We start from the raw sequence: 22,691 nt of genomic DNA, 5'->3' as shown, positions 1-22,691 counted from the left end.
AATGCTAGGAACGCATTTCTTTAGTAATTGCATTTCCATCCAGTGACCTGTTTTGCCGATTATTTATTGGATCCCTTTTGGAAACATGAACTTTACTAAAAATAATCTGCTGCATTTATTTGTGTTTAAGTTACTACACATTGTAAAGTCCAATGAACAATGCATTTCATTATTTTTTTAAATAAGACAAAATTACAAAGGTTTTCATCTTCCATATAAATGCCAGGGTAATGTTATGTTAATAACTACTGGACCAAGTCAGAAATGGGTGAATAAAAAACTTTTTTTTTGACTAAATTAGGTGTAAATTTCAGCAAATTCAATACATTGATTTAAACTTGCATCCATACTCAGTGATAGGCTGAACATCATAGACCCCAAAAGCTTTAAAAGATCACTGTCACACTATTTAAGATTCACCATTGTACCATTTGTCATTTATTTATTCAAACAAGCCTAACATGTGTGTTTGTGTCATTGCGCTAATTCTGTTACATTACTATTATAATTATATTATAATATATATATATTGTAGGTCACTATGCATAAAAGGGCAGACTGCCACCGTAAACCCTTTTATTTATTTATTTTTTCTATTCATGACTTTATAAATGAACTTGAGCTGTTTTTAAAACTATTTTTATATGTATTTAATTTAAAAACAAATTGATTTAGATTTTATTTTTTATCTTATTTTGTTTGTATTTCCGTGTTTTAATGACTCATAACACAACCGGATGTGACGACTCTTCCTGGATGCGTTCGTTTTGAACACCGACCTCGAGCTGCCGTTGGCTCGTGTGTAGATTCTAGACATGTCCGCTCGTTTGCTTTACGCCGGGTCACAAAACGAGCGCACCCATTCTCGCGTCCATTGCTCTTGTAACAAGTAGAGAGGACACGTTTCTCTGCAGGCTGTTTAATATCTATTTACGATGTTTAGAAAGAGTGATAAAGTAAAATATATACTGAGCCTTGTTCCGGGCAAACAACGCCTCGGGACGTACAGGTTCCTCCCCGTCTTCTTCTGCATCGGAGGCGTTATGGAGTGGATCATGATCAACGTGAGGATTGGAAAAGAGACTTTCTGTGAGTATACATGCACACATTGAGTTTGTTTTACGACAGTTGAACTTCAGTTTTTTTACTTGAACAGTTGGCAAGTTGCTTGTTTCAGTACCTCACTGTTTACTGTGGGCCTCCTGTTAGGACTGTGCTTTGTGGACAGATTTAAGACCCACAACAACCCTTGTTGACCTTTTCAAATATGTCCTCAAACCTCCCTCTCCTCTTCTCACTACTAATAGGAAACTTGGAAAAAGATGGCATTTTTAAGGACACAGTACAGGTCAGGGAGCTGCATGCACAGCTGCTGACACATAGAAATACATGTCACAATATACCTTGACTTAGTACCTCAGTATCGATTAAATTATGATATTTTTGGTGTGATTTCCATTCAACACAAACTACCTGTGGCTGATCGTGGTCTCAAACTAGCAGGTTATCGGTGTGAGTTAATACAATCAGCCCCTAATGCAGACTAGTTTGTGTTAGAACTGCTTCCTTACTGCATATCTGTTGCAGTTGCAAACTCTTTTATTCTTATTTTCAATGAATTACAGCTGTTTTGGTTTCCCGTGTCCTGGTATAAACCGTCTTCACGGAAGACATTCAGATTTGTCATTGCTTGAAGAACATGGCTCAGCTTCATTAAGTGCACCCTTTGAACTAGCTCACCTAAATGGTATGCAGTCATTATGAATATTATTGATCACTTCCTGCAGCTTTAACAGCATCAGACCTGTCTACATTTCAAGTGCCTCATTCAGTCTTTTACTTCTTTTCCAGATGATGTCTACCGAAGGAAACGATCAGAGCGGGATTACCAGCAGAAGATAGCAGATGGTTTGGTTCTTGATGAGCCTGCAGCCAAGTGAGCGGTGGTGGGACTTAATGTGGACTAAGGACACCTTCTTGGACTCTCTGACTTGTTTCCTGCAGGCTGGACTGTACTTCATAGCATGTCGCAACAACCGTATCACAGTTATGAAGGAGTCAAGAGTGCAAGGCTGATGGAGAAGCATGCAAGTTTATCTTTAATAAGAACTATTGGCAGTAATAATCATCTCAACAATGGTCTCATATTGACATATTCATAGCACATGCCGAGACAAAAGTGTCTCAACTAAATTGCAACAAAATAAAAGATATAGAAATGAGTCTTTGTATGTAGAGACATCACAATCTGCCAGTATCTGTGCAACATCATCTAAGATAAGAAACAATCCTTGTTTAAATATTGTTTTACTGTAATGACATGACTTATGTCTGCTTCTAAGAGATCGTACACTGTACACTAGAGTTGACTACATTAAATGTAACATAAGAACTGCACTTTGTGACTGGTTTACCTCCGTCAAAAGCATGCTCTGGGTTACTTTCAGTTGTACCATCCGATAGGGAGCGACTGCAGACAGATGAAGCTGTTGGGGTGCTCGGACAGCGTGACGGGGTTCCCGTCCAGTCTCACCTCGGCCATGTTGGTGCGGATGTAGTGGCTGGTGTTGCCTTTGCAGAACGTCTCGTCTGTTATTGTGGAGATCTTGTTGTTCTGCAGAACAAACACACAGGAGAGAAAACAATTATACCGTCACGTAGCTACAACCGCTGGCTTTCTTCTGACGGGAACAAAACAGAATCAACTTTCTTCCCCAGAGCTTCTGTGAGTCACATGTGAACTTACATGCAGGTGAACGACGTGCAGAGACTCTGGAAGTTGGGGCACTGCTGCCAGTTCATTGTTTCCAAGGTAGAGATATGTCAGCCTGGTGAGTTTCTGCAACAACAAAGCTGTTTATTAGCATAAGCATAAGCAGTGTGTGTGTGTGTGTATATATATATATATATATATATATATATATATACACTGTATTCTCAGACGGCAACAAAAACACAAGGGAAAAAACATTTTGGCCCTTTTAACAAACATAATTAAAAATTTAACAAATACAAATATGAATTCCAAATTAAATCTTAAACCCTTGTCTAAATGACATTAAGTTTTACATTTATCCATCCTGCGCTTTCACACATGAAATTCCACGAATATATTAGTGTATTGAAATACATTTCTCACTCTCTCACAGGGGGGTTTCTACTCTCACCAAGCTTTAGGTTTTATTTCTTCCACCATTAATTACAGTTCACACTCAAACAAATACAATAATGGTCCCTGAAATGCTTTGTCTTTATGATTCTGGTGATTGGGCCGCTGGCTGTATCAAACATGCAAACACATGCAAAGTGCATCACGTCTGCAGACTTACTTTAAACGCGGTTGCCTTCACACCCTGGGTTCTGAGCCGGTTGAAATTGGCGTTGAAGGACACCAGCTTGCCGGGCAGCATGGGGAGTTTAGTCAGTCTGTTCTCTGCCAGAGTGAGCTCCTCGAGATCTGGAAGTTTAGAAAAGGCTCCGTCTTCTATCTCGGAGATGAGATTCCCGGTTAGGTCGATTCTTTTTATTGTGGCTGAGGGACAAAACACAGGAAGTGAGCTTGAAAGATGACATTCACTGAAGACTAAACTATCACAACGACTTGTATTCACCCATGTTTGCAAAGTCTTGGTTTCTGATTTTTCTGATTTTGTTGAAACGTGCGTAGAGATACGCCGTTTCCTTTGGCAGCGCCGGGACGGCCGACATTTCCGGGGTCACCTCCTCGCAGTAAACGGACCCGCTCAGGCAAACACACAGCAGGCAAGTCGGCAGCTCTGGAAACATCACAAACGTTTTCATCATCACCTTTTGGACAGAAAACGATGTGACAGTGCAGCTTAAAACTACACCAGACAGTTGATATGAGGACACTTAATCGGCCCCGTTATTACATAATATGGGGCTTTAGCTACATTCACAAAAATGTGGAAGAATGCCTCAGCAAGTGTTGCATAATCGGCTTTGAAACTGTTGTTGAGAACTTAGATCTGTCTAAACGGACCTTACCGTGGGCTCTAGGAGCTGCTGGTTCGGTGTCTTGAAGGACATTAAAGTTTGGAACCGTTGTAGTGTTTTTCTGTGAAAAAAAAGGAGAAATCTTAATAACTATTCTTTACATCCCCGACTCCAGACGATTGTGCATTTCTTCCACCCCGCTCAAACCCCCCAAAAAGATATCTTTACCTTAGGTTTTCTCACTTCCATGCTTTTATTTTTTTTCTGCAAAAGACAGCATCCACGGGAGCATCACAGATGTCAAAAGTAAAGTCCTGAATTGCATCATTGTGTCTTAGTAGCTGGCGAGAGGAGAGAGAGCGTCCGTCTGCTGGGCTGCGATCGAGAGGTTCATGTGAGCAGAAATCTTTTTTTCCATCCAGTTTCTTTTTTTTGTTTCTTATTAAGCTGCTGCTGAGTAAGAAAAGGAAACAGACTTTAACTCAACACATGCTGTGTTTGTGTTGCTGTCAGTGGTCAGAAGGTTCTAAAGAGATGTATTGTTATTGTTGTGTAGAAAACGGACAAAGTGTTTATACTGAGCACAAAGGGATGATTCAAATGCATATAGGATAATCAGTACGGTAGGTACACGTGATGAACGCTGCTTTTAAATTTGACTTTAGTCGACAAAATAATGTTACTGGAAAGAGAGAGTGGTCCTGAATTTAAGTAATTAATGGAAAAAATGGAGTGATTCACACTGAACTGTAGAGAGAATAATAATATTTCCCTTTTTCAGCTTCATACTTCATACCAACTCGATAACGGCAGTTATTTGTGTCTCTTTAGGAGATGGCTGTGACTCTATTTCTGAAGGAATATTTGTCTTCAGTTTGTTTATTAATCGTGGAGGAGTTCTGGTGTGCAGCTGTAATCCCTTTTTCTGCATTATGATAAAACATTTTAGCATTCTAGCAACTGGACAGTTACAAAATGTATCCTGAACACTTTCCATGAGGCGATGTGTCTTTGTTTCCTAATGAATGCAGGGACCACCGTCTCTCTAACGGACAGCGATTAACATTACCGTATATGTGAGGTGTCCAAAACTCACATGCTTCCTCTTCTTCAGAGAGATAATAAAACTACTACGATTACGACCACTTATTGTCAAAATGTAGAAAAACAACAATTGGCGCTGAAACTATTAGTCGATTCATTAATTAGTTGATCGGCAGATAACTAATCACCTTTGATCAGCAGTCATTCACAAGTCCTTTTTTATGCAAAAACTCGAAACATTTGTGGTTCCAGCTTCTCAAATGTGAGGATTTCCTGTTTTTCTGTCTCATTTCATAACAAATTGAACATCTGTGGAATTTGGAGAAGCAATTTGAAGATGTATCCCTGGGTTTACTATTTAATGACATTTTATAAACTGTGATTCATCTAAAAAAAGGAGAAACGGCACTGTTGTCATATGCACTCAGGCAAAGATCAAACATGGAGCCTGCAGGAAATTGTCATAAAGATGTTTTACCTTTTTCTTCTTCTACTGCTTGTGCTATAGGAAGATTTATCGTGTTCAAGCCCACCGATAAACATCCGGATCTGCTTAAGTGTCCTCGAGCAAATTGCACACTGACCTTTACCTTTGATCTTGCTGTGCATGATGGGAAGCAAAAAGGAGCTTTTCTCACACGTATGAAGCGTCTCAGTTACTGATAATATGTTTCCACACGATTACAACCAATAGGAGGCTTCCAATGTCCTGCCCAAAATTGTTTATATTTATAATGTGTTTAAATGCAGATGGCTCTCATGTTGAAGCAGAATGATAGAAAGGGATAATGTCAATGTTGTACGAGTTTAAAGCAGCTACATTAAGACAGACAGATGGATAGTTACTTTATTAATTAATAGATAGTTACTTTATTAATCCCGCAAGGGGACATATTTTTGCTACAGCAGCCATTTTGATACAGGTAAATAAAATAACAGAGTAAAAATATTAAATATAAAGTGCACAATGTACAATAAGAGTAAAAATATTAGATATAAAAATGCACAATATATACAATGAAATAGAATATTAAATGAACTAACTAAACAGTAGTGCAAAGATGCAACCAAACAATAAACATTCTTTGCTTTAAATACATTTGAATAAATAAATAAAAATCCTCATGTAACCATCTCAATCCAAAATAGATTATGAGAATGCGATGTAAGCACACACAATATGTGAGCTGTTGAGTGTCTATGTTATATATTAATGATCTTATTTCAGTTGCTGCATTATGTAAGGCAGATGTGTGGTGAGCAACGAGGAAACAGAAGTGGCTGTGAAGCGGAAGTGGTAATTACTGCCCTGAACGACGACACGGAGGACGGAGGCTGAATTGACCAGAGAGAGAGAACGAGAGAGTGAGAGCGCGCGAGAGTGAGAGAGAGGAAAAAAAAGCAGGCCTTAAAGTCACCAATATTGTAAGTGTAATAACGTCGTACTTATACAGAGCGCATTAGAATACTATATATTTGCACGAGGAGCTCAATCTTAGAATAGCTTTTTCATCGTGTCCGGGTTGAAGCCGTCACGATAACGGACCAAGCTCGCGGGGGTTTGTTGAAAGGCAAGTGGGTTAGCGCGCGCTAGCTAGCTGCTAACGCTAGCGAGCTAGCAGCTAACGCTCGCGAGCTAACGGTTCCATGACACTTTTTGTTCTGACAGGCTCGTTCAGCCTGGGCGGGCCGTGATATACAGCTGTTAGAAATGAATTAAAACGCCAAACGCAACGTTCAGACATTGCATTAGAATGTTTTTATATTCTGTTCATTGTATTTTAAAAATGGGTTGCCAACACCCTAACCGAGTATTTATTTTATATATTTTAACAAACGAAAGTCAGTCGTTGGTCACGCTGGCCTAGTACTAACTAATGTTAGCTGCTAGCTGCCGTTACCGTCAGATTGATAGCGGTCATCAACCCTTTCTCGTCTCTAACCACCGTCATTAACCTAATTATTGAATCAACAGTCTTAGCGTCTTACGATGATACCAAATGTGATACACACACGGGTTTCTGGCTTGAGGAACGATGGGCCACAATGGAAACAAGTGTTTTTCGCTTTTTTGTGTCACCCTGTATTTTTTAATGTATTTATTTGTATTATTTGTAATTTTATATTTATACATGTATTTACATTGTTTTATACAAATAAATCAAATCAAAAATCTAAAATGTTTTTAAACGACACACAGGTTTTTAATGCCCTCCCCTTATGTTCCCAGCATGGTCTATTTCGACTAACTTGATGTCAACGGTTAGCTTTGGTAAACGCGATCGATCCGATTCACAATTTTGATTTGCTCCCATTTACATTGGCGGCCTAACAGGATTAGATAACGTTATATTGTTGCTAATGTGTCGTTATTTGTGAGTGGAGTGGCTAATAGTTAGCTAAGCTAGCGTCGTCTAATGTAGCTAGATAACAGCTAGTGATGGTTGTGTGGTTGACCCACTTGCCAATGGGCCCAGTTCGCACTGCTCATCCTCACTTTCCATTGGATGCAGGGTTTCCTGGTCTGCCAGGTTAAAATAAAATCAGTTCTTGACACTTAATGTACAAACACAGAAATGTCCAATGAATGGACAATGTGAGCGCTATCTTGGCTTTTGATTTAACTCCACATAACCTGTACTAATTTGTATTTCTTTTTCCCTCCAGTTTAGAAAATGGATAAGAACTACCTGGTACAGAAGGCCAAGCTCGCTGAGCAGGCAGAGCGCTATGATGACATGGCTGCAGCCATGAAGTCGGTGACGGAGCAAGGTGCCGAGCTGTCAAACGAGGAGCGCAACCTTCTCTCCGTCGCCTACAAGAACGTGGTGGGCGCACGCCGCTCATCCTGGCGAGTCATCTCCAGCATCGAGCAGAAGACCGAGGGCAACGACAAAAAGCAGCAGATGGCACGCGAATACCGGGAGAAGATTGAAGCCGAGCTGCGGGAAATCTGCCACGATGTGCTCGTAAGGGATTTCTTTTATTTTTTGGCGAATACAAACAGACCCAAAGTCATACACTTGTAAAGTGCTTGTGTGTCATTGAGCCTGATTAACACACAACTGAGCTGTTTAATTGTTGTTTTCAGGGGCTACTGGACAACTTTCTCATTGGCAATACAAATGCTGCTGAGAGCAAGGTGTTCTATCTGAAAATGAAAGGCGACTATTATAGATACCTGTCTGAGGTTGCATCTGGGGATATTAAGAAGGGTAAGTGAGGACATGATCAACATTATGAATATGTGCTGCAACAGTGTACTTAAAGCTGCATTGATGAATATTATATAATAACAATGGGTCAAATAACTATGTGAAAGGGTCCCACAGAGCATTACTGTGCAGTCCCTCTCAACTCTATGTGGCCCAACAATTTATTGTTTGATTCCCTCTCACAACAACTCTTATCCACTTTGTTTCCAGCAACAGCAGACAGTTGTTGACATACAGAGGGCAAGCTGTCTAAGTTGGGCCACATATAGTGAACACAGTGGAGCATTCAGCACCTACAGACACATACTTTCCTCAGGACATAGTGACTGAAACAAAGCTAAAGGGAGGTTAGGCAGACACAAAGATTACTCCAAATAAATGATGGTGTTTCTCCCTGTCTGACAATACAGTATGCCATTGTTATTTGCTTGTTGTGCTGCCCCCAGGTGGCCCACAAAATACTGCTTTAAAATGTGTTTTAAACAGTGACTGTTCATTTTTTGTTCACCCTTTTCTGCCTAAAGATACAGTGGACAATTCCCAGACGGCGTACCAGCAAGCTTTTGACATCAGCAAGGGCGAGATGCAGCCAACACACCCAATCCGGCTCGGCCTGGCCCTCAACTTTTCAGTCTTCTACTATGAAATCCTCAACAACCCGGACCAGGCTTGCGCTCTGGCTAAGGGGGTATGAACTGAAGCCTAATGTTATAGTTTTGAAACCGTTAACTGTAATTTGAATTGAACACAAACATCGTAAATGGCCAGAAACCGTGGGTACATTTTCATCATTGGTATCTGTCTACCGAGCATCAGTGATATCGGTGAGAAGAGGTGCCTGCGAAGATAATACCCATCCAGCTCAGTGAAATGCTCAGTGCTGACTAGCTCAAACAAATGTTCTGTTTTGCATAGTCTGTGCCACACAGTGTTTACAGGATGCTGCGGGATTATTAAAGTTGAAATAACAATTTGAAATCTTTGTATTTTAGGCATTTGATGACGCCATCGCTGAACTCGACACTTTGAACGAGGATTCTTACAAAGACAGTACCCTGATCATGCAACTACTAAGGGACAACCTGACCGTGAGTTTTCGGCCCGGGCTGTTTTTGTCTCCCCCTCCTGATTGATCCCGGTGTTTCACTCAAAGTCTACACTATAAACTATAACGTCTCCCTGTCTCTGTTCCCAGCTGTGGACATCAGAAAACCAGGCAGATGAGGCAGAGACCGGAGACGGGGAAAACTAATGGAATTGCACTGTTAATCCACCTACACTCTTATCTTAAACACAGACAGCTTATATACATCCCCCTCCACTCCATCAGCTCCTCCCACTTCTGTATGACAAGCAGCCTGAATTGCTCCTGACCAACTAGTTTACCCCTCTCAGTTCTCTGTGAGGTGACAGGGTGATTTTCAGTTAGCAGATTCAGTCACTTTGTGGAAACATGTTGTATTGAGTAGTGAGTCAATGTTGTTTTTGTTGGCGTCGTGTATGTAGTGAAAGAACAAGTGTGAAAGGGTATGACAGTGTGTGTGTGTGCGGTCTGGGGGTGGGAGGGGGGGGTTGTTTTGAATTCTAATCGTCCTTCCAAATCCCTTTGTCCCAGCTAGTTTGTTGTGCTTTTTATTTTTTTTTTGTTACTTTCTTATTTGTGATTCCTCATGATATTTACAGGTTTCATTGTATGGTAATTATACTGGCAGTTGATTTCCACCAAACACTGTGATGGTAGGCGTTCCATTTGCTTCACAACCCAAAAACGTATTTGTTTTTTTGTGTTTGTGTTTGAATTTCCAGGCACACGTACAATCCTGTATTAACAACCAACTGCAATTCTGCTGTGGGCTCATACAGAAAGGAGGTGGGCTGTATTGTGACACTGACATCTTGGTGTAATGCTCCTTGATCATGTTCACAGTTTCAAAGTTTTAAGGGACCCCTTAAATTGTCATGTTAGATTTGTTCAGACATTCCACATTATTAGGCTTTCGGAAAGGCAGTGCTCTGTTTTTTTGTTTTTTTTTAAAGTTTATTTTTTAACTTTAGAATGGATTGTCATTGTAGTTTTACTCACTGTTCAGGTGCTGCTTGATCTCAGTACAATGAAAATTGTATGTGTGTAAATGTGGTTCCATGTATTTTGCAAGATTGACTGTCATCTGTATGTAAAACCTAAAGTAACCTTTTATTGATGTTAATTGAAAAAAAAATGTCTTACCACACTGTATCAACCCTGCTTGCAAAATATTCCTCTTAAAGCGGTTGTTTTCTCCAACAAAAAAAACACAAAAAATATCTGTGCCTGGCTTTCTCTTGCAGCCTCTGTGGCAGCATCTGCTTGTTTTTAGAAATCTCAAAGGGAAAGCGCGAGACCAGACCAACTCAAATGGCTACATCCTGACGTCAGTTTCCACCCAGGTGTAGCTCTCTGCTTTTTAAGGATAGCTGGTGTGAATGATCTCCTCAAAAATCAGGTCTATTTTGAAGGGGGCAAATTTGGGAAAAAGTCCCAAGTCATCACTTTTGGAAAGAAGCTCAGTGTCACAATACCATTTACCACCACAACATTCCACATATTGTAGTTGAGAGACACCATTCCACATTATAGCTGACAGTCTGTTTTCTCTGACAACGCTCCAATGAATTGAAATAATCTTCTGTTCAGGGAAAAAAAACAAAAAACTTCATGTCAGTTTATTATTATGCTTGATGAAAATGCAGTTAGTGAATGTGGAACGAAGCCTGTCTGTATATCGGGTATCTACTTGCTTTGTTTTAAGTCTTATGGCTAAAAAAAATTTGCTTCTGTAACAGTCTATTATTACCCAGTGCACACACGTGGTTGTGAAGATTTTAGAATAGCTCTAAAAAAAAAGCAATGACGAAATGGAGATAAACAAATGGTTGGTGTAATTCTAGCTTTGTGTTTATGTATCTTAAAACCATTCTAGTTTCACTATACATGTAAGAAATAGGAAAGTGTCAAAGACCATTCAGTGAAATAAAGTTTCGTTTAAGATAACAGGCAAATTACGTCTTCTTTTTTTGTTCACAAGGAAATTTAACATGGTTTAGCAGTTCATAAAGACAGCTTGGATTCACCGAGATTTGGTGTTAAATTGTGGATGGGCTGTGTTTTTATTTAGGAAGAAAAAATAAGATTTTTAGCCCTCGATATGTGGGAACTACTTTTCATCGCGGAATGATCACGCCAGTCAACCGCTCTGGCCCTCTCACAGCTTAATTGAAACGACTACGCGCGGAGGGAGCGCTGCAGGTGTTCCACGGTCGTAATTAAACGAAAACAACCTCACCGTCCATGTGGAAACGACCCGCTACACTGAGACCAGTAACAGTTATCCGGACAGCATTAGCTATTTAAGAAAGCCGTAAGTAACCTCAATCGATTTTTAATCGTTTTTCTGTAAATTGAGAGTTCCCTCAACTGCCGCCGATGTCGACGAACTTTTAATGTGAAGCGGTCGAAGAAAAGTTGTGACATTAAAGTTTAGCTCGTTTTAACTTCAGCTAGCTTAAGTGTTTTTTGCTAGCAAGTCAGTTAATGTTTTACGATCATTTTTTAATATTGTAACTTTTCTGTAGTCATGGCCTGATTTGTTTTATTTAAGTTCTGCCAGAATTAGTTGATAAAACTTGTTTAAATGTTTGATTTGTGTCGGGCGTTTTTTATTTTTTTATTTTTTTTTAGATCGCGGAACCTTTTCATCCCCCCCAGCATTTAGCCACGCCCCTTCTCTCGACATGGTAATTAGCATACTTAATTGTTTTTATTTATATTTATTTTCTTAACCACACATGGTTTGTGTTCACATAGTTGGCTAAAATATTATTATTAATAATAATATTTATTTATATAATATAAATATATTTATATTAAATATTCGAACTTTATACAGTTTTTAAACAATAATACGTTTGACCCTCGTTGGAATAAACGTGATGGACCAAATAAACAAGTTGTGGTGCAACTCATGGTGGATCATATCACGGTTTTGACAAAAATGTGGTGAATGGTTAGTTTTTTTGCCAAGTGCCGATTGTTGAGCTATATAAGCCAGTACAGATGTGTTATGTTGTTGTTTTGATGTTGCAGCTGGTATACAAGTCTCTAGACGCTTCTTTTTTCAGCACCTTCCCGAAATATTTTTTGTTTTATGTCTGTAAACTGTCAAAAAAATGTAAATTGGTATGACTTTGATAAAGTCATCTATAGTGATTATTTGCAATAAAAAAAAAACACAATTTAAATTAAAAGGAAATAAAAGATTACATTTTTATTGCTTAAAAAGAATCCTGTTGTTAGTAGTTTTAGTTATGTATTATAAGCTGCTTAGATCTAAGGTAGACGGGCCATAATAATTCCCTCTTTCTATTTAATATTGCTGTGAAAACTTCAAACATTATTTATTCGGGTTTCTCTTCAAAATAACATTCAGTTTGACTCGCCTCATGATGCTCATAGTGGATTTTAGACAAGATGTATGAGTCTATAAAGGTAGAATTGTTGCTGCGCTGTTTGTGGAGGTTTGCATGGGATGTAACTTTGCGTACCTAATAAACACTCCTCAGAGGATATAGTCTTTGTCTCAGCTTGTTCATTTAATACTCACATCTTTCTTTCTTGAACCAGCTGTCACCCAAGATGAACAGCAGTCCACCATCGTACCCCCTCGCCTCTCTGTATGTAGGCGACCTGCACCCCGACGTCACGGAGGCCATGCTCTACCAGAAGTTCTCTCCTGCCGGACCAATCATGTCCATCCGTGTGTGCCGTGACATCATCACCCGCAGATCCCTGGGATACGCCTACATTAACTTCCAGCAACCGGCGGATGGTAACGTACCCGTTTTGTAAAAATGCAATAAATTAAATCGACACACTTGAATGTTTCTCAAAGTAATACACTGGACCGTGTCACCCACTGTGGATCCACTGCAATGGTCTAGAAATAGGCATGGGCCTAAAACAAGGATTAAAAGATAAATCAAATGTAGACAAGGTTTTATGTTATGATTTTGTGGGGATGATACTCCGAATGGATCAGCTGATAGGGTAACGATAATCAGATCATTCTGTTTTGGTAAAAGGAAGTGGAATGTGACTGAGGGTGTTTCTCAAAGTAAAGGAAAGGATCCTTCAACCACTGAATTTCAACGATGCTACAACATTGAATCCCACCGAACGATCTTTCCAATTCTACTGAGGACCGAGTCCTTCGTTTAGGAGACTTTGAAGGACACGCGTGTATCCTACGCGCTCCTAAAACACCCACAATCCTCTGTGCGCCGCTCGTTTCCTGTCCCCTGAATTGTAAATGGAAAATATGTTGGTAAACGTTCAGTTATTTCACCTCATCACTCCACATTTGTTTTTTATTGCTATTCCAGTTGCTGTATCTTCACTCATAGATCTTCAAGGCCTGATGAGTTTCATTATGGTTGTTGAGTTTTAATGAAGTGTGTTTTTTCCCCGTTTTAGTCTGGTGTCATTGAGGAGAGCATTTGTACATTTATGAATTAAAATCATTGTACAAATCCCTGTTTATATACATACTTTTTTTTTAATAGACCTACATGTTTTGAAACTGAATATTGTTTTGAGGAATGCAAAATCAATATTTCTACTAGAAAATGTTATTGTACTGAATCTTCTCAGTAACGTATCTGGTATTCTGCGACCACAGATGAAAAATAGCCTCTTGGCGCATTTACTGGAATAAATAATATTAATAATACATTTTATTTATAGAGCGCTTTTCAGAATACTCAGACACTTTACATTACATTTGGTCTATGAGTAAAAACCCATGTCCTAGACCAGCTCTTAAAATATGTTTTAAATTTGAAAAAAAATGAAGGCGTGGATCAAATGTTTCATTAATGTGCGCTGTCCCTACCAAATATATGAAGTAAAAAACAACAACAAAAAAATCCGGTCCATCTCTTAAGCACACGGCATCCTCGTCGGATGTCCGACTGTACAGAAAGAGCCTCGACAGGACCCGACGAGGAAGGACCCGTCCTACCAAGGAAGCATCCGTGGCTTTGAGAAACATGGTCTTGCATGATGAGTAGTGCTGCTTTATGTCAACTGTAATGAAGATGCTGTTTGTGACTAAAGGACTTTGTGATTGTTGTATTATTATCTTAGCGGAGTGCGCCCTGGATACGATGAACTACGACGTTATCAAGGGTCGGCCGATCCGTATCATGTGGTCTCAGCGTGACCCGGGACTCAGGAAGTCCGGTGTGGGAAACATCTTCATCAAGAACATGGATGAGTCGATTGACAACAAGGCGCTGTATGACACCTTCTCAGCCTTTGGCAATATTCTGTCCTGCAAGGTAAGCGGCCTCGGTCGTCCTCTTGGTTACTGACTGCGTGGTTGATCCACTTGTCTTCATCATGATGTGTATGAGTAAGGCTGTCATAACAATATTCATATTATATAAAGTATACGCTGATGTGGCAAAAGAATACAAAATCACACAAACATAACTGATGATCAGAGCAATAAACTCATAACATGTAAAATATGTTAACTAAATCCAAAACATGATGACGAGTACAATCAGCGCTCCACAGTAAGGATGGCTGTCGGCAGCCATTTTGAGAAATTGGGAACTAATTCTTGGTGTTGCTGTCTTGTCGGATGTCAGAATTGACTCCTCGTACGTCTGAGATGATGAACTGTGATCCGACGCTCTAGAGAGCTACAGTATCGGCAAAGCGCTTCAGAGACGGAGAGAAAACGTTGCTAATAGTTTCGCCTTCTGCGGACCTTCGCGCAAAATCAGATCACATCAACCAGGTCCACTAGAAACTCCTCCAGCTCAGACTCCAGCGGAGAGAGACACCAGACCACCAAGGACAAAAACGTAGATTCTTTTTTTGTACAAAACAAAACCGGCCATCAGCACTAACGCACATGTTTAGCACACCGACGCTCTGCCCACAAAAGTGCCTCATCAGCACTAACAGAAAAGGGTCTTTATTGCTGCGCCAGTCACGACCAGAAGCAGACAACGCTCCCGTCACAAAGCTGCTGCAGTGACGATGGGAATCGGTGGAACCGGTTCCAAAATTGTCAGAATCACAGAAAATGTATCCGGAGTTGTTGACGAATCTGGATGATGAGTGCAGTTGATAAAGGTTTTGGTAACAAGATGTTGTCAATTCTCATCTGAAGTGCAAGATGACATATTTGTAACTCAGAATGCGAGATGTAATTTGCACGTTTGTCTTCGTAGGTCGTTTGTGACGAGAGAGGCTCCAAAGGTTACGGATTTGTTCACTTTGAGACCCACGAGGCTGCAAACCGGGCCATCGGCACCATGAACGGGATGCTGCTGAACGATAGGAAAGTGTGAGTAAACTAAAAACAATCCCAATAGGTTGGTAAGACGAGTACGTTGAGGCAAAGAGTAGTGCAGAACATGTATATAAGCTGTAAATTAACACTGGATGACTTCTCCGTGTTTTCCTGCTCAGTGAAAAGACAGGTAAACATTTGGAATCTGGCATTGTCAACCCAAAGGCCCATTTTCTGGGGGAAACATGTCAGTTGTCCCTGCATAGGTCAGTGGATGAGTAGGATCTGTGTGTAGGTCTGTTGTCTTTGTGCGTGTTGTGATTTTAGGACTAAAGAGACAAAGTAAGATCAGAAAGTGATGATGTCTATACAGCGAAGGTTTCTCATTCATGATCGGAGGAGAAACATTCACATTTGATCTAAAATGTTGTCATCTGAGAACAGTGTTTACAGAAATAATCATTTTTGTCAAACAAATGTTGATGTGTTGTTTGTCCTCATCAACGGTCTTTTTGATGCTGAAGCCAGAGACTAACTTTTATAAACTGATTTTCTTCCTGTCCCGTCTTTATCGTCCCCTCGGCGGTGGGTTTGATTCTGCCTGCAGCTTTGTCGGACACTTTAAGTCCCGGAAGGAGAGAGAGATGGAGTTTGGCACCAAAGCCATGAAGTTCACCAACGTCTACATCAAAAACTTCGGTGAAGACTACACTGACGAGAAACTCAAGGAAATCTTTACGGCATTTGGTAAGAAAGCACATTTTTGTTATTCTTTGCGTGTTGCTCCCCTGCTCAGTTTGGGGAACTTCTCTGTGATGGATTGAATGCCACAGCAGTGATTCCCAGGGGATCTTGGGAGACTGTGGTGGGTGGACCGGGGGCATGCTCCCCCTGGAGCAAATGCTGTACCTTTTTATGGGTTGAATGCATCAATCTGGTGCACTTTGACAGCAACATTAAGAGGCTAGGCCTATGAAAGCTAGGTCTGTGACGGCTAGATCTTGGTGCTCTTTCAAACAATTCTGTGCTTTAGCAGTGATGGAATGCAACTAAGCACATTTAGGCTCCTCAATTACTTAAGTATAACTTGTAACCTACTTCACGTGAGTGTTTCCATGTAATGTAATTTCATACTTCTACATCTCAGAGATATTGTACTTAAAATTGACCACAAATTGACCACAGTTTGGGTAATTAATAGAAACCGCTGCACAGTTGGTATTACATGTTGTATAAAGCTTTGTTCATGCTCGCGCTTGGCGCCGTAGCGCGATTACAAACGCATTTGAGCACTTTGCTTCTGCGTTAGACTGTTTTGTGCTCAAACCCTCAGGGAGGACTCTCAGTGTGCGGGTGATGAAGGATGAGAGGGGCCGCTCACGAGGATTTGGCTTCGTAAACTACGCTAACCACGAGGACGCTCAGAAGGTAGTGTGTGCACCCAGACTCATTACAGTGACATTGCGGCAGCTTTGATTTGTAGTTTACAGACAACTCAGTGCATCGGCAGAGAACAATGAGCCAGTCTGGTGTTGGTGTTGCTCTTTATCTGTTTTTTATTTGGCACGCCGTCTTTCTGCTCCCGCTCATGAAATACAGTGTATAATATGTTCTATAACTGTTAGTTTACATGTTAGCAGCACTGTAGCATGTTAACATAACTACTTCATGCTAAATGTCTAAATACTATGATTATTAATAATTCATGTAAACTGTAGGTGCAACAATAAGACACATACTCTCTTATATTGGAGTCGGTGTTGTTCAGTACTGCAGATGAACAAAGGTGCAAGTTGATGCTGCCCTTGTTTCTCAGGCCGTTGATGGAATGAACGGGAAGGACATGACCGGGAAGATCCTCTACGTCGGTCGGGCTCAGAAGCGTCTGGAGCGTCAGGGAGAGCTGAAGCGCAGGTTTGACCAGATCAAACAGGATCGCATCCAGCGCTACCAGGTGAACGTCTGAAGACATTCTGGAGCTGTTTATTATGTGTTATTTAGTTTTATAGACCTAATAATAAAGGTAGGTGCAGTAGTGCTTCACCTTAATTGTTTCATGTCGATGTTAATCTATACAAGGTAGTTCAGCTGAGCGCCTGTGCTCGTTCAAAGAAATGTTTTGCTTCCAGTTACATTGAATATAAAGAAAATAATGGTAAAAAGGTACTGCTGTTTATTTAAAGCAGCGCCTGACCTTTTATTTAAGAAGGTCTGTACTACACGTTTTCCCAAATCAGAGTAAGATGAGCCGTTACTGCTTCAACATGCAGGAAAACATTTATGTAGACATTGAATGCAGACTGGTGACATGAGTAAACTCACAAAGTCAGATGAGGACTTTGTGAAATGTACTGGAACGTTAAACTGCACGTGAAAAGGACGGAGGAAACGGTTGCATTTCTTCCCCGTCTCTGGTTCCAGGGGGTGAACCTGTACGTGAAGAACTTGGACGATGGCATCGACGACGAGAGACTCCGGAAGGAGTTTGCTCCTTATGGCACCATCACCAGTGCCAAGGTAACGAGAGAACACACACAAGTCAAGAGACTTGAGACTTGAAGGCAATGAAAGCCTCAAGTTACTGAGTCTCAGGTCTGCAGCTCCGGTGTTTGAGTGCTTTCATGGTTTCCTCGTTGGCTGCAGGTGATGACGGACGGCTCCCAAAGCAAAGGCTTCGGCTTCGTCTGTTTCTCTTCACCCGAGGAAGCGACGAAAGCCGTGACGGAGATGAACGGGAGGATCGTCGCTACCAAGCCTCTGTACGTGGCTCTGGCTCAGCGGAGGGAGGAGCGTAAGGCCATCCTCACCAACAAGTACATGCAGAGAATCGCTACCCTGAGGACCATGACGAGTCCCATCATCGACTCGTACCAGCAGGCCGGGTACTACATGACGGTTCCTCAGGTACGGAGGTTTGACCAGCGATCGAGAGGGAATCTGATCTTCATCATCCTGCAAAATGCTTTTTGATTGATTGTAAAGTAATGTCTGAATTTAAAGTAGTTTGAAAGATGAAAATTTAAATCAAACCAACCACAATGTGGCAGCAAGTCAATTTAATGGATGACCAACCTCTTGATTACTCGCTAAATTCGCATTTTAGAAAAGGTTATTTTTTACCCCCAGAATCTAATATGGCAACTAAATGCACTAAATACATTCAGTTTTGTCAGATAATATTATTGTATGCAATTTGAGCAAGTTTAAACGGAATTTAAATTACAGGAGAGCGAATGAGTTTGCGTCAGTAATGGCAGCTGTAATTATTACGCGTTATAAAACAATCATTACATGTGATGATATTAAAATCTCTGAGCATGGTAGATCATGTTAAAATGCCCCCCCCCCCCCTCCCCTAGAGAAATAGATAAAGACGAACTTCACTGACCGTTACAGTTAATTAAGGATGCTGCTGGTGTGATGAGTGCTTTGCTGTGTCTGATGTATCTGTTCAACAATTACAAAGCTTAAATCAGCTGTGATCCAGAGGTTGACCTGTAATATTTAACTTGATGTGTTCTCGCAGCCTCCAACTCGCTCCTTCTACAACCACAATGCCGTCAGCAACATGAGGCCAGTTCCTCGCTGGACAGGTCAACCCCCCAGGCTGCAGGGTGAGTCCGTCACTAGTTATGTGATCGCATGAACATACAGCATGGATGAATGCAATGTGTGTAAACGTCGCGCGTCCTTTTCTTCAGGCCCCTACTCGACCCAGTTTGTTGGTCCCGCTGTTCCCCGACGTGGTTCGACCCCCATCGCTACGGTCCGACAGGCCTCCACCCAGGCTCCGCGCATCATCAGCTCCTCGCAGAAGACGAGTAAGTATGAGAACACGAGGAACTCCGGCCGCGTGGACGGTCACTTCTGACGCGTGTGACGTCTTTATTTAGATAACATTGCCACGCAGACTGTGGGAGGCCGTACGGACATGCCCGGTATGACCAGGAGCGGCCAGTACAAGTACTCGCCTGCAGTGAGGAACGTCCAGCAGGTCCTGACTGTTCCTGCACCCATGACAAGAATACAGGTACTGTCGTCTGCACTGCACCAGGACCAGGAACGAAACACTGATCACCACCGTGTAGCCGTGCTTCAGTTTTCACTGTTCCGCTCCTCAGGTTTTTCCTGCTCCTGTGATGGAGCCACCGGTGCGCATTCAAGGCCACGAGCCCCTCACCACCTCGATGCTGGCTGCAGCTCCACTCATGGACCAGAAGCAGCTCCTCGGTTGGCCACCGTTCAGTTCTGCTGCTTCTCTGTATTGTCCATTGAAGGAACTCTGTGGTTAATCCCGTCTCCCTGCTTGTGATGCGTAGGGGAGCGATTGTACCCGGTGATCCATTCCCTTCACCCAAACCTGGCTGGAAAAATCACCGGCATGCTGCTGGAGATCGACAACTCTGAGCTGCTGCACATGCTGGAGACCCCCGAGTCCCTGCACTCTAAGGTATGAGGTGTTGCTTTCTTTTGTCTTGCTGTTATACAACTATTATACAGTTGCTGGTACCGAGTCGTGTGTTTACCCCATCATAGCCCACCTCCCGCAAGAAAGAAAGAGAGAGAATTGTATTTACATTATTTATTTGCTCTTGTTTCATCACTTTTCATCACTTCTCCAGAGTCGAACTGTGCAAAGTCTGCTGGAACTCTGTTCGCTTCCTAACGGACTCTGGTGCAGTTTGTTTTGTGGTGTGAAGGCAAACCAACCAACCGCAGGATTCTACATGACAATATAACATGATCACAAAAGCCAAACTACTTAAACAACATCTGCTGATCATTACATCTGTTCAGGAAGCGACGTTTTAATCGATCTGTTTAAGGCCGTGTGTGTGTGACCTATGTATGCAAATCAACTCGTAGGCTCGTTGGTGCGGATATGTTCCCCGATAAATAAGTCAAAAGCTGTTAAAACTGCAACATGCAACGGATACAACATGCAGTTGTATCCGACCACATGTACTTTGTCAGTTCATTAAGTCAATTAAAAACTGTGTCAGCAAACCCACAGTGATGAGCCCTGAATCATTACTGTGCAGCTGTCACCTGGCAGAGCAAAGGTGACAAGAAAAATAAGTGCGTTGAGTGGTCAGAAGACGAGAACGACGCTTTACAAGTCCAAGTCCATTTACAGCCGAATAAGACGAATACATCGTATAATCTGTTTCGTTTCTCTAGGTGTGTGTTAGTGATCGTTAGTGGTGCTGCTAGGCAGACTTTGTCACCTTTACACAGTTTCCGGTGGTTATGCTGAGCTAAGACTCCTGGCTGTAACTTCACATTGATCATCCAGAGCAGAGAGTGGCATGGATAGTGAGGCTGGATTATTGCATCTTCTTTGTCCCGTCCTCCGGTCAGGTGGACGAGGCGATCGCCGTCCTGCAGGCTCACCAGGCGAAGGAATGCTCTCCTAAGAAGTGAAGAGTCCTTTCAGGTCAGCAACAACTTCTCTTCCTCCATTTATTGTCAGCGGTGAATGAATCCTTACAACACATGCAGTACAGTTACTGCTCGTGCTGACTTAATGAAAGCAGCTGTTGGTTAAGACTGGACCGGGTTACCTTCAGCAGCTCAGAACATAACTGCAGTTCATCAATTAAACGGATGTCCTGTTGTGGAAAGCTCCCCTGTGCTCAGCTGATCTCTACATCAAGTCACAATATTGAATGAAAGCTATTGCTCTTTACTCTTAACATCAGGAAGTGTGTGCTGAGTTGCAGACATTAAATGTTGCCATGAAAGACTCTAACAGTGTCATTTTCTTTCTAGATGTCAACGACATTCTGGAGGGAAAAAATTAAAAAAAAGAGTAAAATTTGAAAAAGAGAAGAAAAGGAAAATGTAAAGTTAGGAACTGTTTAGTTGTTGCGATACCTTTTGTTGGAAGATAAAGTTCACAGTATATGCATTAAACCCGTCTCGTGTCATTTGTTTTATCGACTTGTGCTTGTGCGTGGGAACCGGCTCCGGAAGTAGAAATGCTAAAAGAATCTCAATTGAATGTGTACCGATGAGACGGGCAGGGCAGAACACGTCCACTGGTATTTGATGGTTGTAGTGGCTGTTCTCTCCCCGACAGCCACAAGGGGCAGCAATGAGCCCGTTCCTCAGCAGAGAGCAAACCTTCACGAGCAACACGGAAAGGAGATTTTTGCTTTTTCCAAATTTTTTTTTTTTTAACTTTCAGTTTTACAAGAGAAAATCTTTGAAGGAAGAAGAACTGGTTGGTTTTGCAAATGTCTGTCTGATTTACCGCTCGCCACTGTTTTTCGGCTTATACGTTTTTACATTTTATTTGAAAGAGCAATGTGTCATTTCATCGTTTAGTTTTTAGTTGCACTTTAAATACCACGTAATTGTTTCTCTACAGCATCCCTGACATGTTAGAATCAGAGTATCCTTAATCCATCGTCCAGTAAATAAACACGAGCACATTGAGTCTGAGACGACATCCTCTGAAGCTCTCCGGTAGGAACATTGTTCTCATTATCAGGTTCATGTTGAATATTAAAAATGTACAAAATAATTTAAATTCAGTCGCCTATTTAGCTTAGTTATGAACTCTGACATGATCATAAAAATAACAATATGCAAATAAATGATAGTGATTGTATGATATATCATAGAAATGTCAGTATAGTGTGACAAAGAAATGAATAATGTAGAATGTCATTACAATTTCACAGTACAGAATGCAATATAAATGTCAGCCACGCAGGGCTCACGTGAGCCCTCGTGTCTTTCTACTTTGGTCTGTTGGAATAACAGCTGAAGGACAAACTTCGTGACTTTGCTTCTGTGAATCTGAAGGCCGGATTCCACGGTTTGCCTACTTCACTTCTCACAGCATTGTTTTGGGAATCTGAAGGCTGGTTTCCACTGAAGACAGACTTCTAGAATCATCTAAAAACATCTGCATTGCTTTACTATTATAGTTATGTATCACCACTAGGAGTCAAGTTTCTTTTGATGTGTGTAAATATAAATAGTTGAGTTAACGTCACAGGATTCATATCAAGTGTAAGATAAAAACATGCTAGACTGGTGTAACTTAATGTTCACAAGAAATCTTAACATTTAAATGCATTCGTGATTGAACTGAGCTCAGCAGCAGACGTGGAACCATCCA

The 22,691-nt window shown here is 41.2% G+C and overlaps 4 protein-coding genes across 5 annotated transcripts; 3 read left to right on the top strand and 1 right to left on the bottom strand.

Moving 5' to 3' along the window:
- The first annotated feature begins 865 nt into the window (after positions 1–865).
- Positions 866–2,404, top strand: uqcc5 (ubiquinol-cytochrome c reductase complex assembly factor 5). The gene is made up of 2 exons (XM_079272836.1): positions 866–1,089; positions 1,852–2,404. Exons 1-2 carry the CDS (start codon positions 936–938, stop codon positions 1,938–1,940), a joined length of 243 nt encoding a protein of 80 aa, XP_079128962.1. The 5' UTR covers positions 866–935; the 3' UTR covers positions 1,941–2,404.
- A 33-nt stretch (positions 2,405–2,437) lies between these two features.
- ognb (osteoglycin, paralog b) lies at positions 2,438–4,337 on the bottom strand. Its single transcript, XM_079272835.1, has 6 exons — positions 4,186–4,337; positions 4,009–4,078; positions 3,612–3,776; positions 3,330–3,532; positions 2,747–2,839; positions 2,438–2,614 (listed from the first exon to the last, which is right to left on the bottom strand). Exons 1-6 carry the CDS (start codon positions 4,204–4,206, stop codon positions 2,444–2,446), a joined length of 723 nt encoding a protein of 240 aa, XP_079128961.1. The 5' UTR covers positions 4,207–4,337; the 3' UTR covers positions 2,438–2,443.
- Positions 4,338–6,315: 1,978 nt separating this feature from the next.
- LOC306781000 (14-3-3 protein beta/alpha-1-like) lies at positions 6,316–11,241 on the top strand. Its single transcript, XM_079273598.1, has 6 exons — positions 6,316–6,426; positions 7,669–7,970; positions 8,093–8,216; positions 8,741–8,904; positions 9,209–9,304; positions 9,412–11,241. Exons 2-6 carry the CDS (start codon positions 7,677–7,679, stop codon positions 9,466–9,468), a joined length of 735 nt encoding a protein of 244 aa, XP_079129724.1. The 5' UTR covers positions 6,316–6,426; positions 7,669–7,676; the 3' UTR covers positions 9,469–11,241.
- A 1,647-nt stretch (positions 11,242–12,888) lies between these two features.
- On the top strand, positions 12,889–20,983 carry pabpc1l (poly(A) binding protein, cytoplasmic 1-like; the record flags this gene model as incomplete). 2 transcript variants are annotated; one of them, XM_079273324.1, is made up of 14 exons in its annotated part: positions 12,889–13,081; positions 14,398–14,591; positions 15,498–15,613; positions 16,167–16,306; positions 16,893–16,987; positions 17,376–17,513; positions 17,981–18,076; positions 18,203–18,463; positions 19,086–19,173; positions 19,261–19,380; positions 19,453–19,589; positions 19,687–19,789; positions 19,879–20,009; positions 20,921–20,983. In XM_079273324.1, 14 exons carry the CDS (start codon positions 12,889–12,891, stop codon positions 20,981–20,983), a joined length of 1,875 nt encoding a protein of 624 aa, XP_079129450.1. The 2 variants fall into 2 exon arrangements, with proteins under 2 accessions (XP_079129450.1, XP_079129449.1); XM_079273323.1 differs by having other exon boundaries at positions 19,681–19,789.
- Positions 20,984–22,691: the final 1,708 nt, after the last annotated feature.

This window comes from Melanostigma gelatinosum (genome assembly GCF_949748355.1).
Source record: "Melanostigma gelatinosum genome assembly, chromosome: 8".
NCBI classification, from domain to species: domain Eukaryota; kingdom Metazoa; phylum Chordata; class Actinopteri; order Perciformes; family Zoarcidae; genus Melanostigma; species Melanostigma gelatinosum.
The sequence above is the reverse complement of the archived record's forward strand: the minus strand, read 5'-3'. Positions and strand labels throughout refer to the sequence as shown.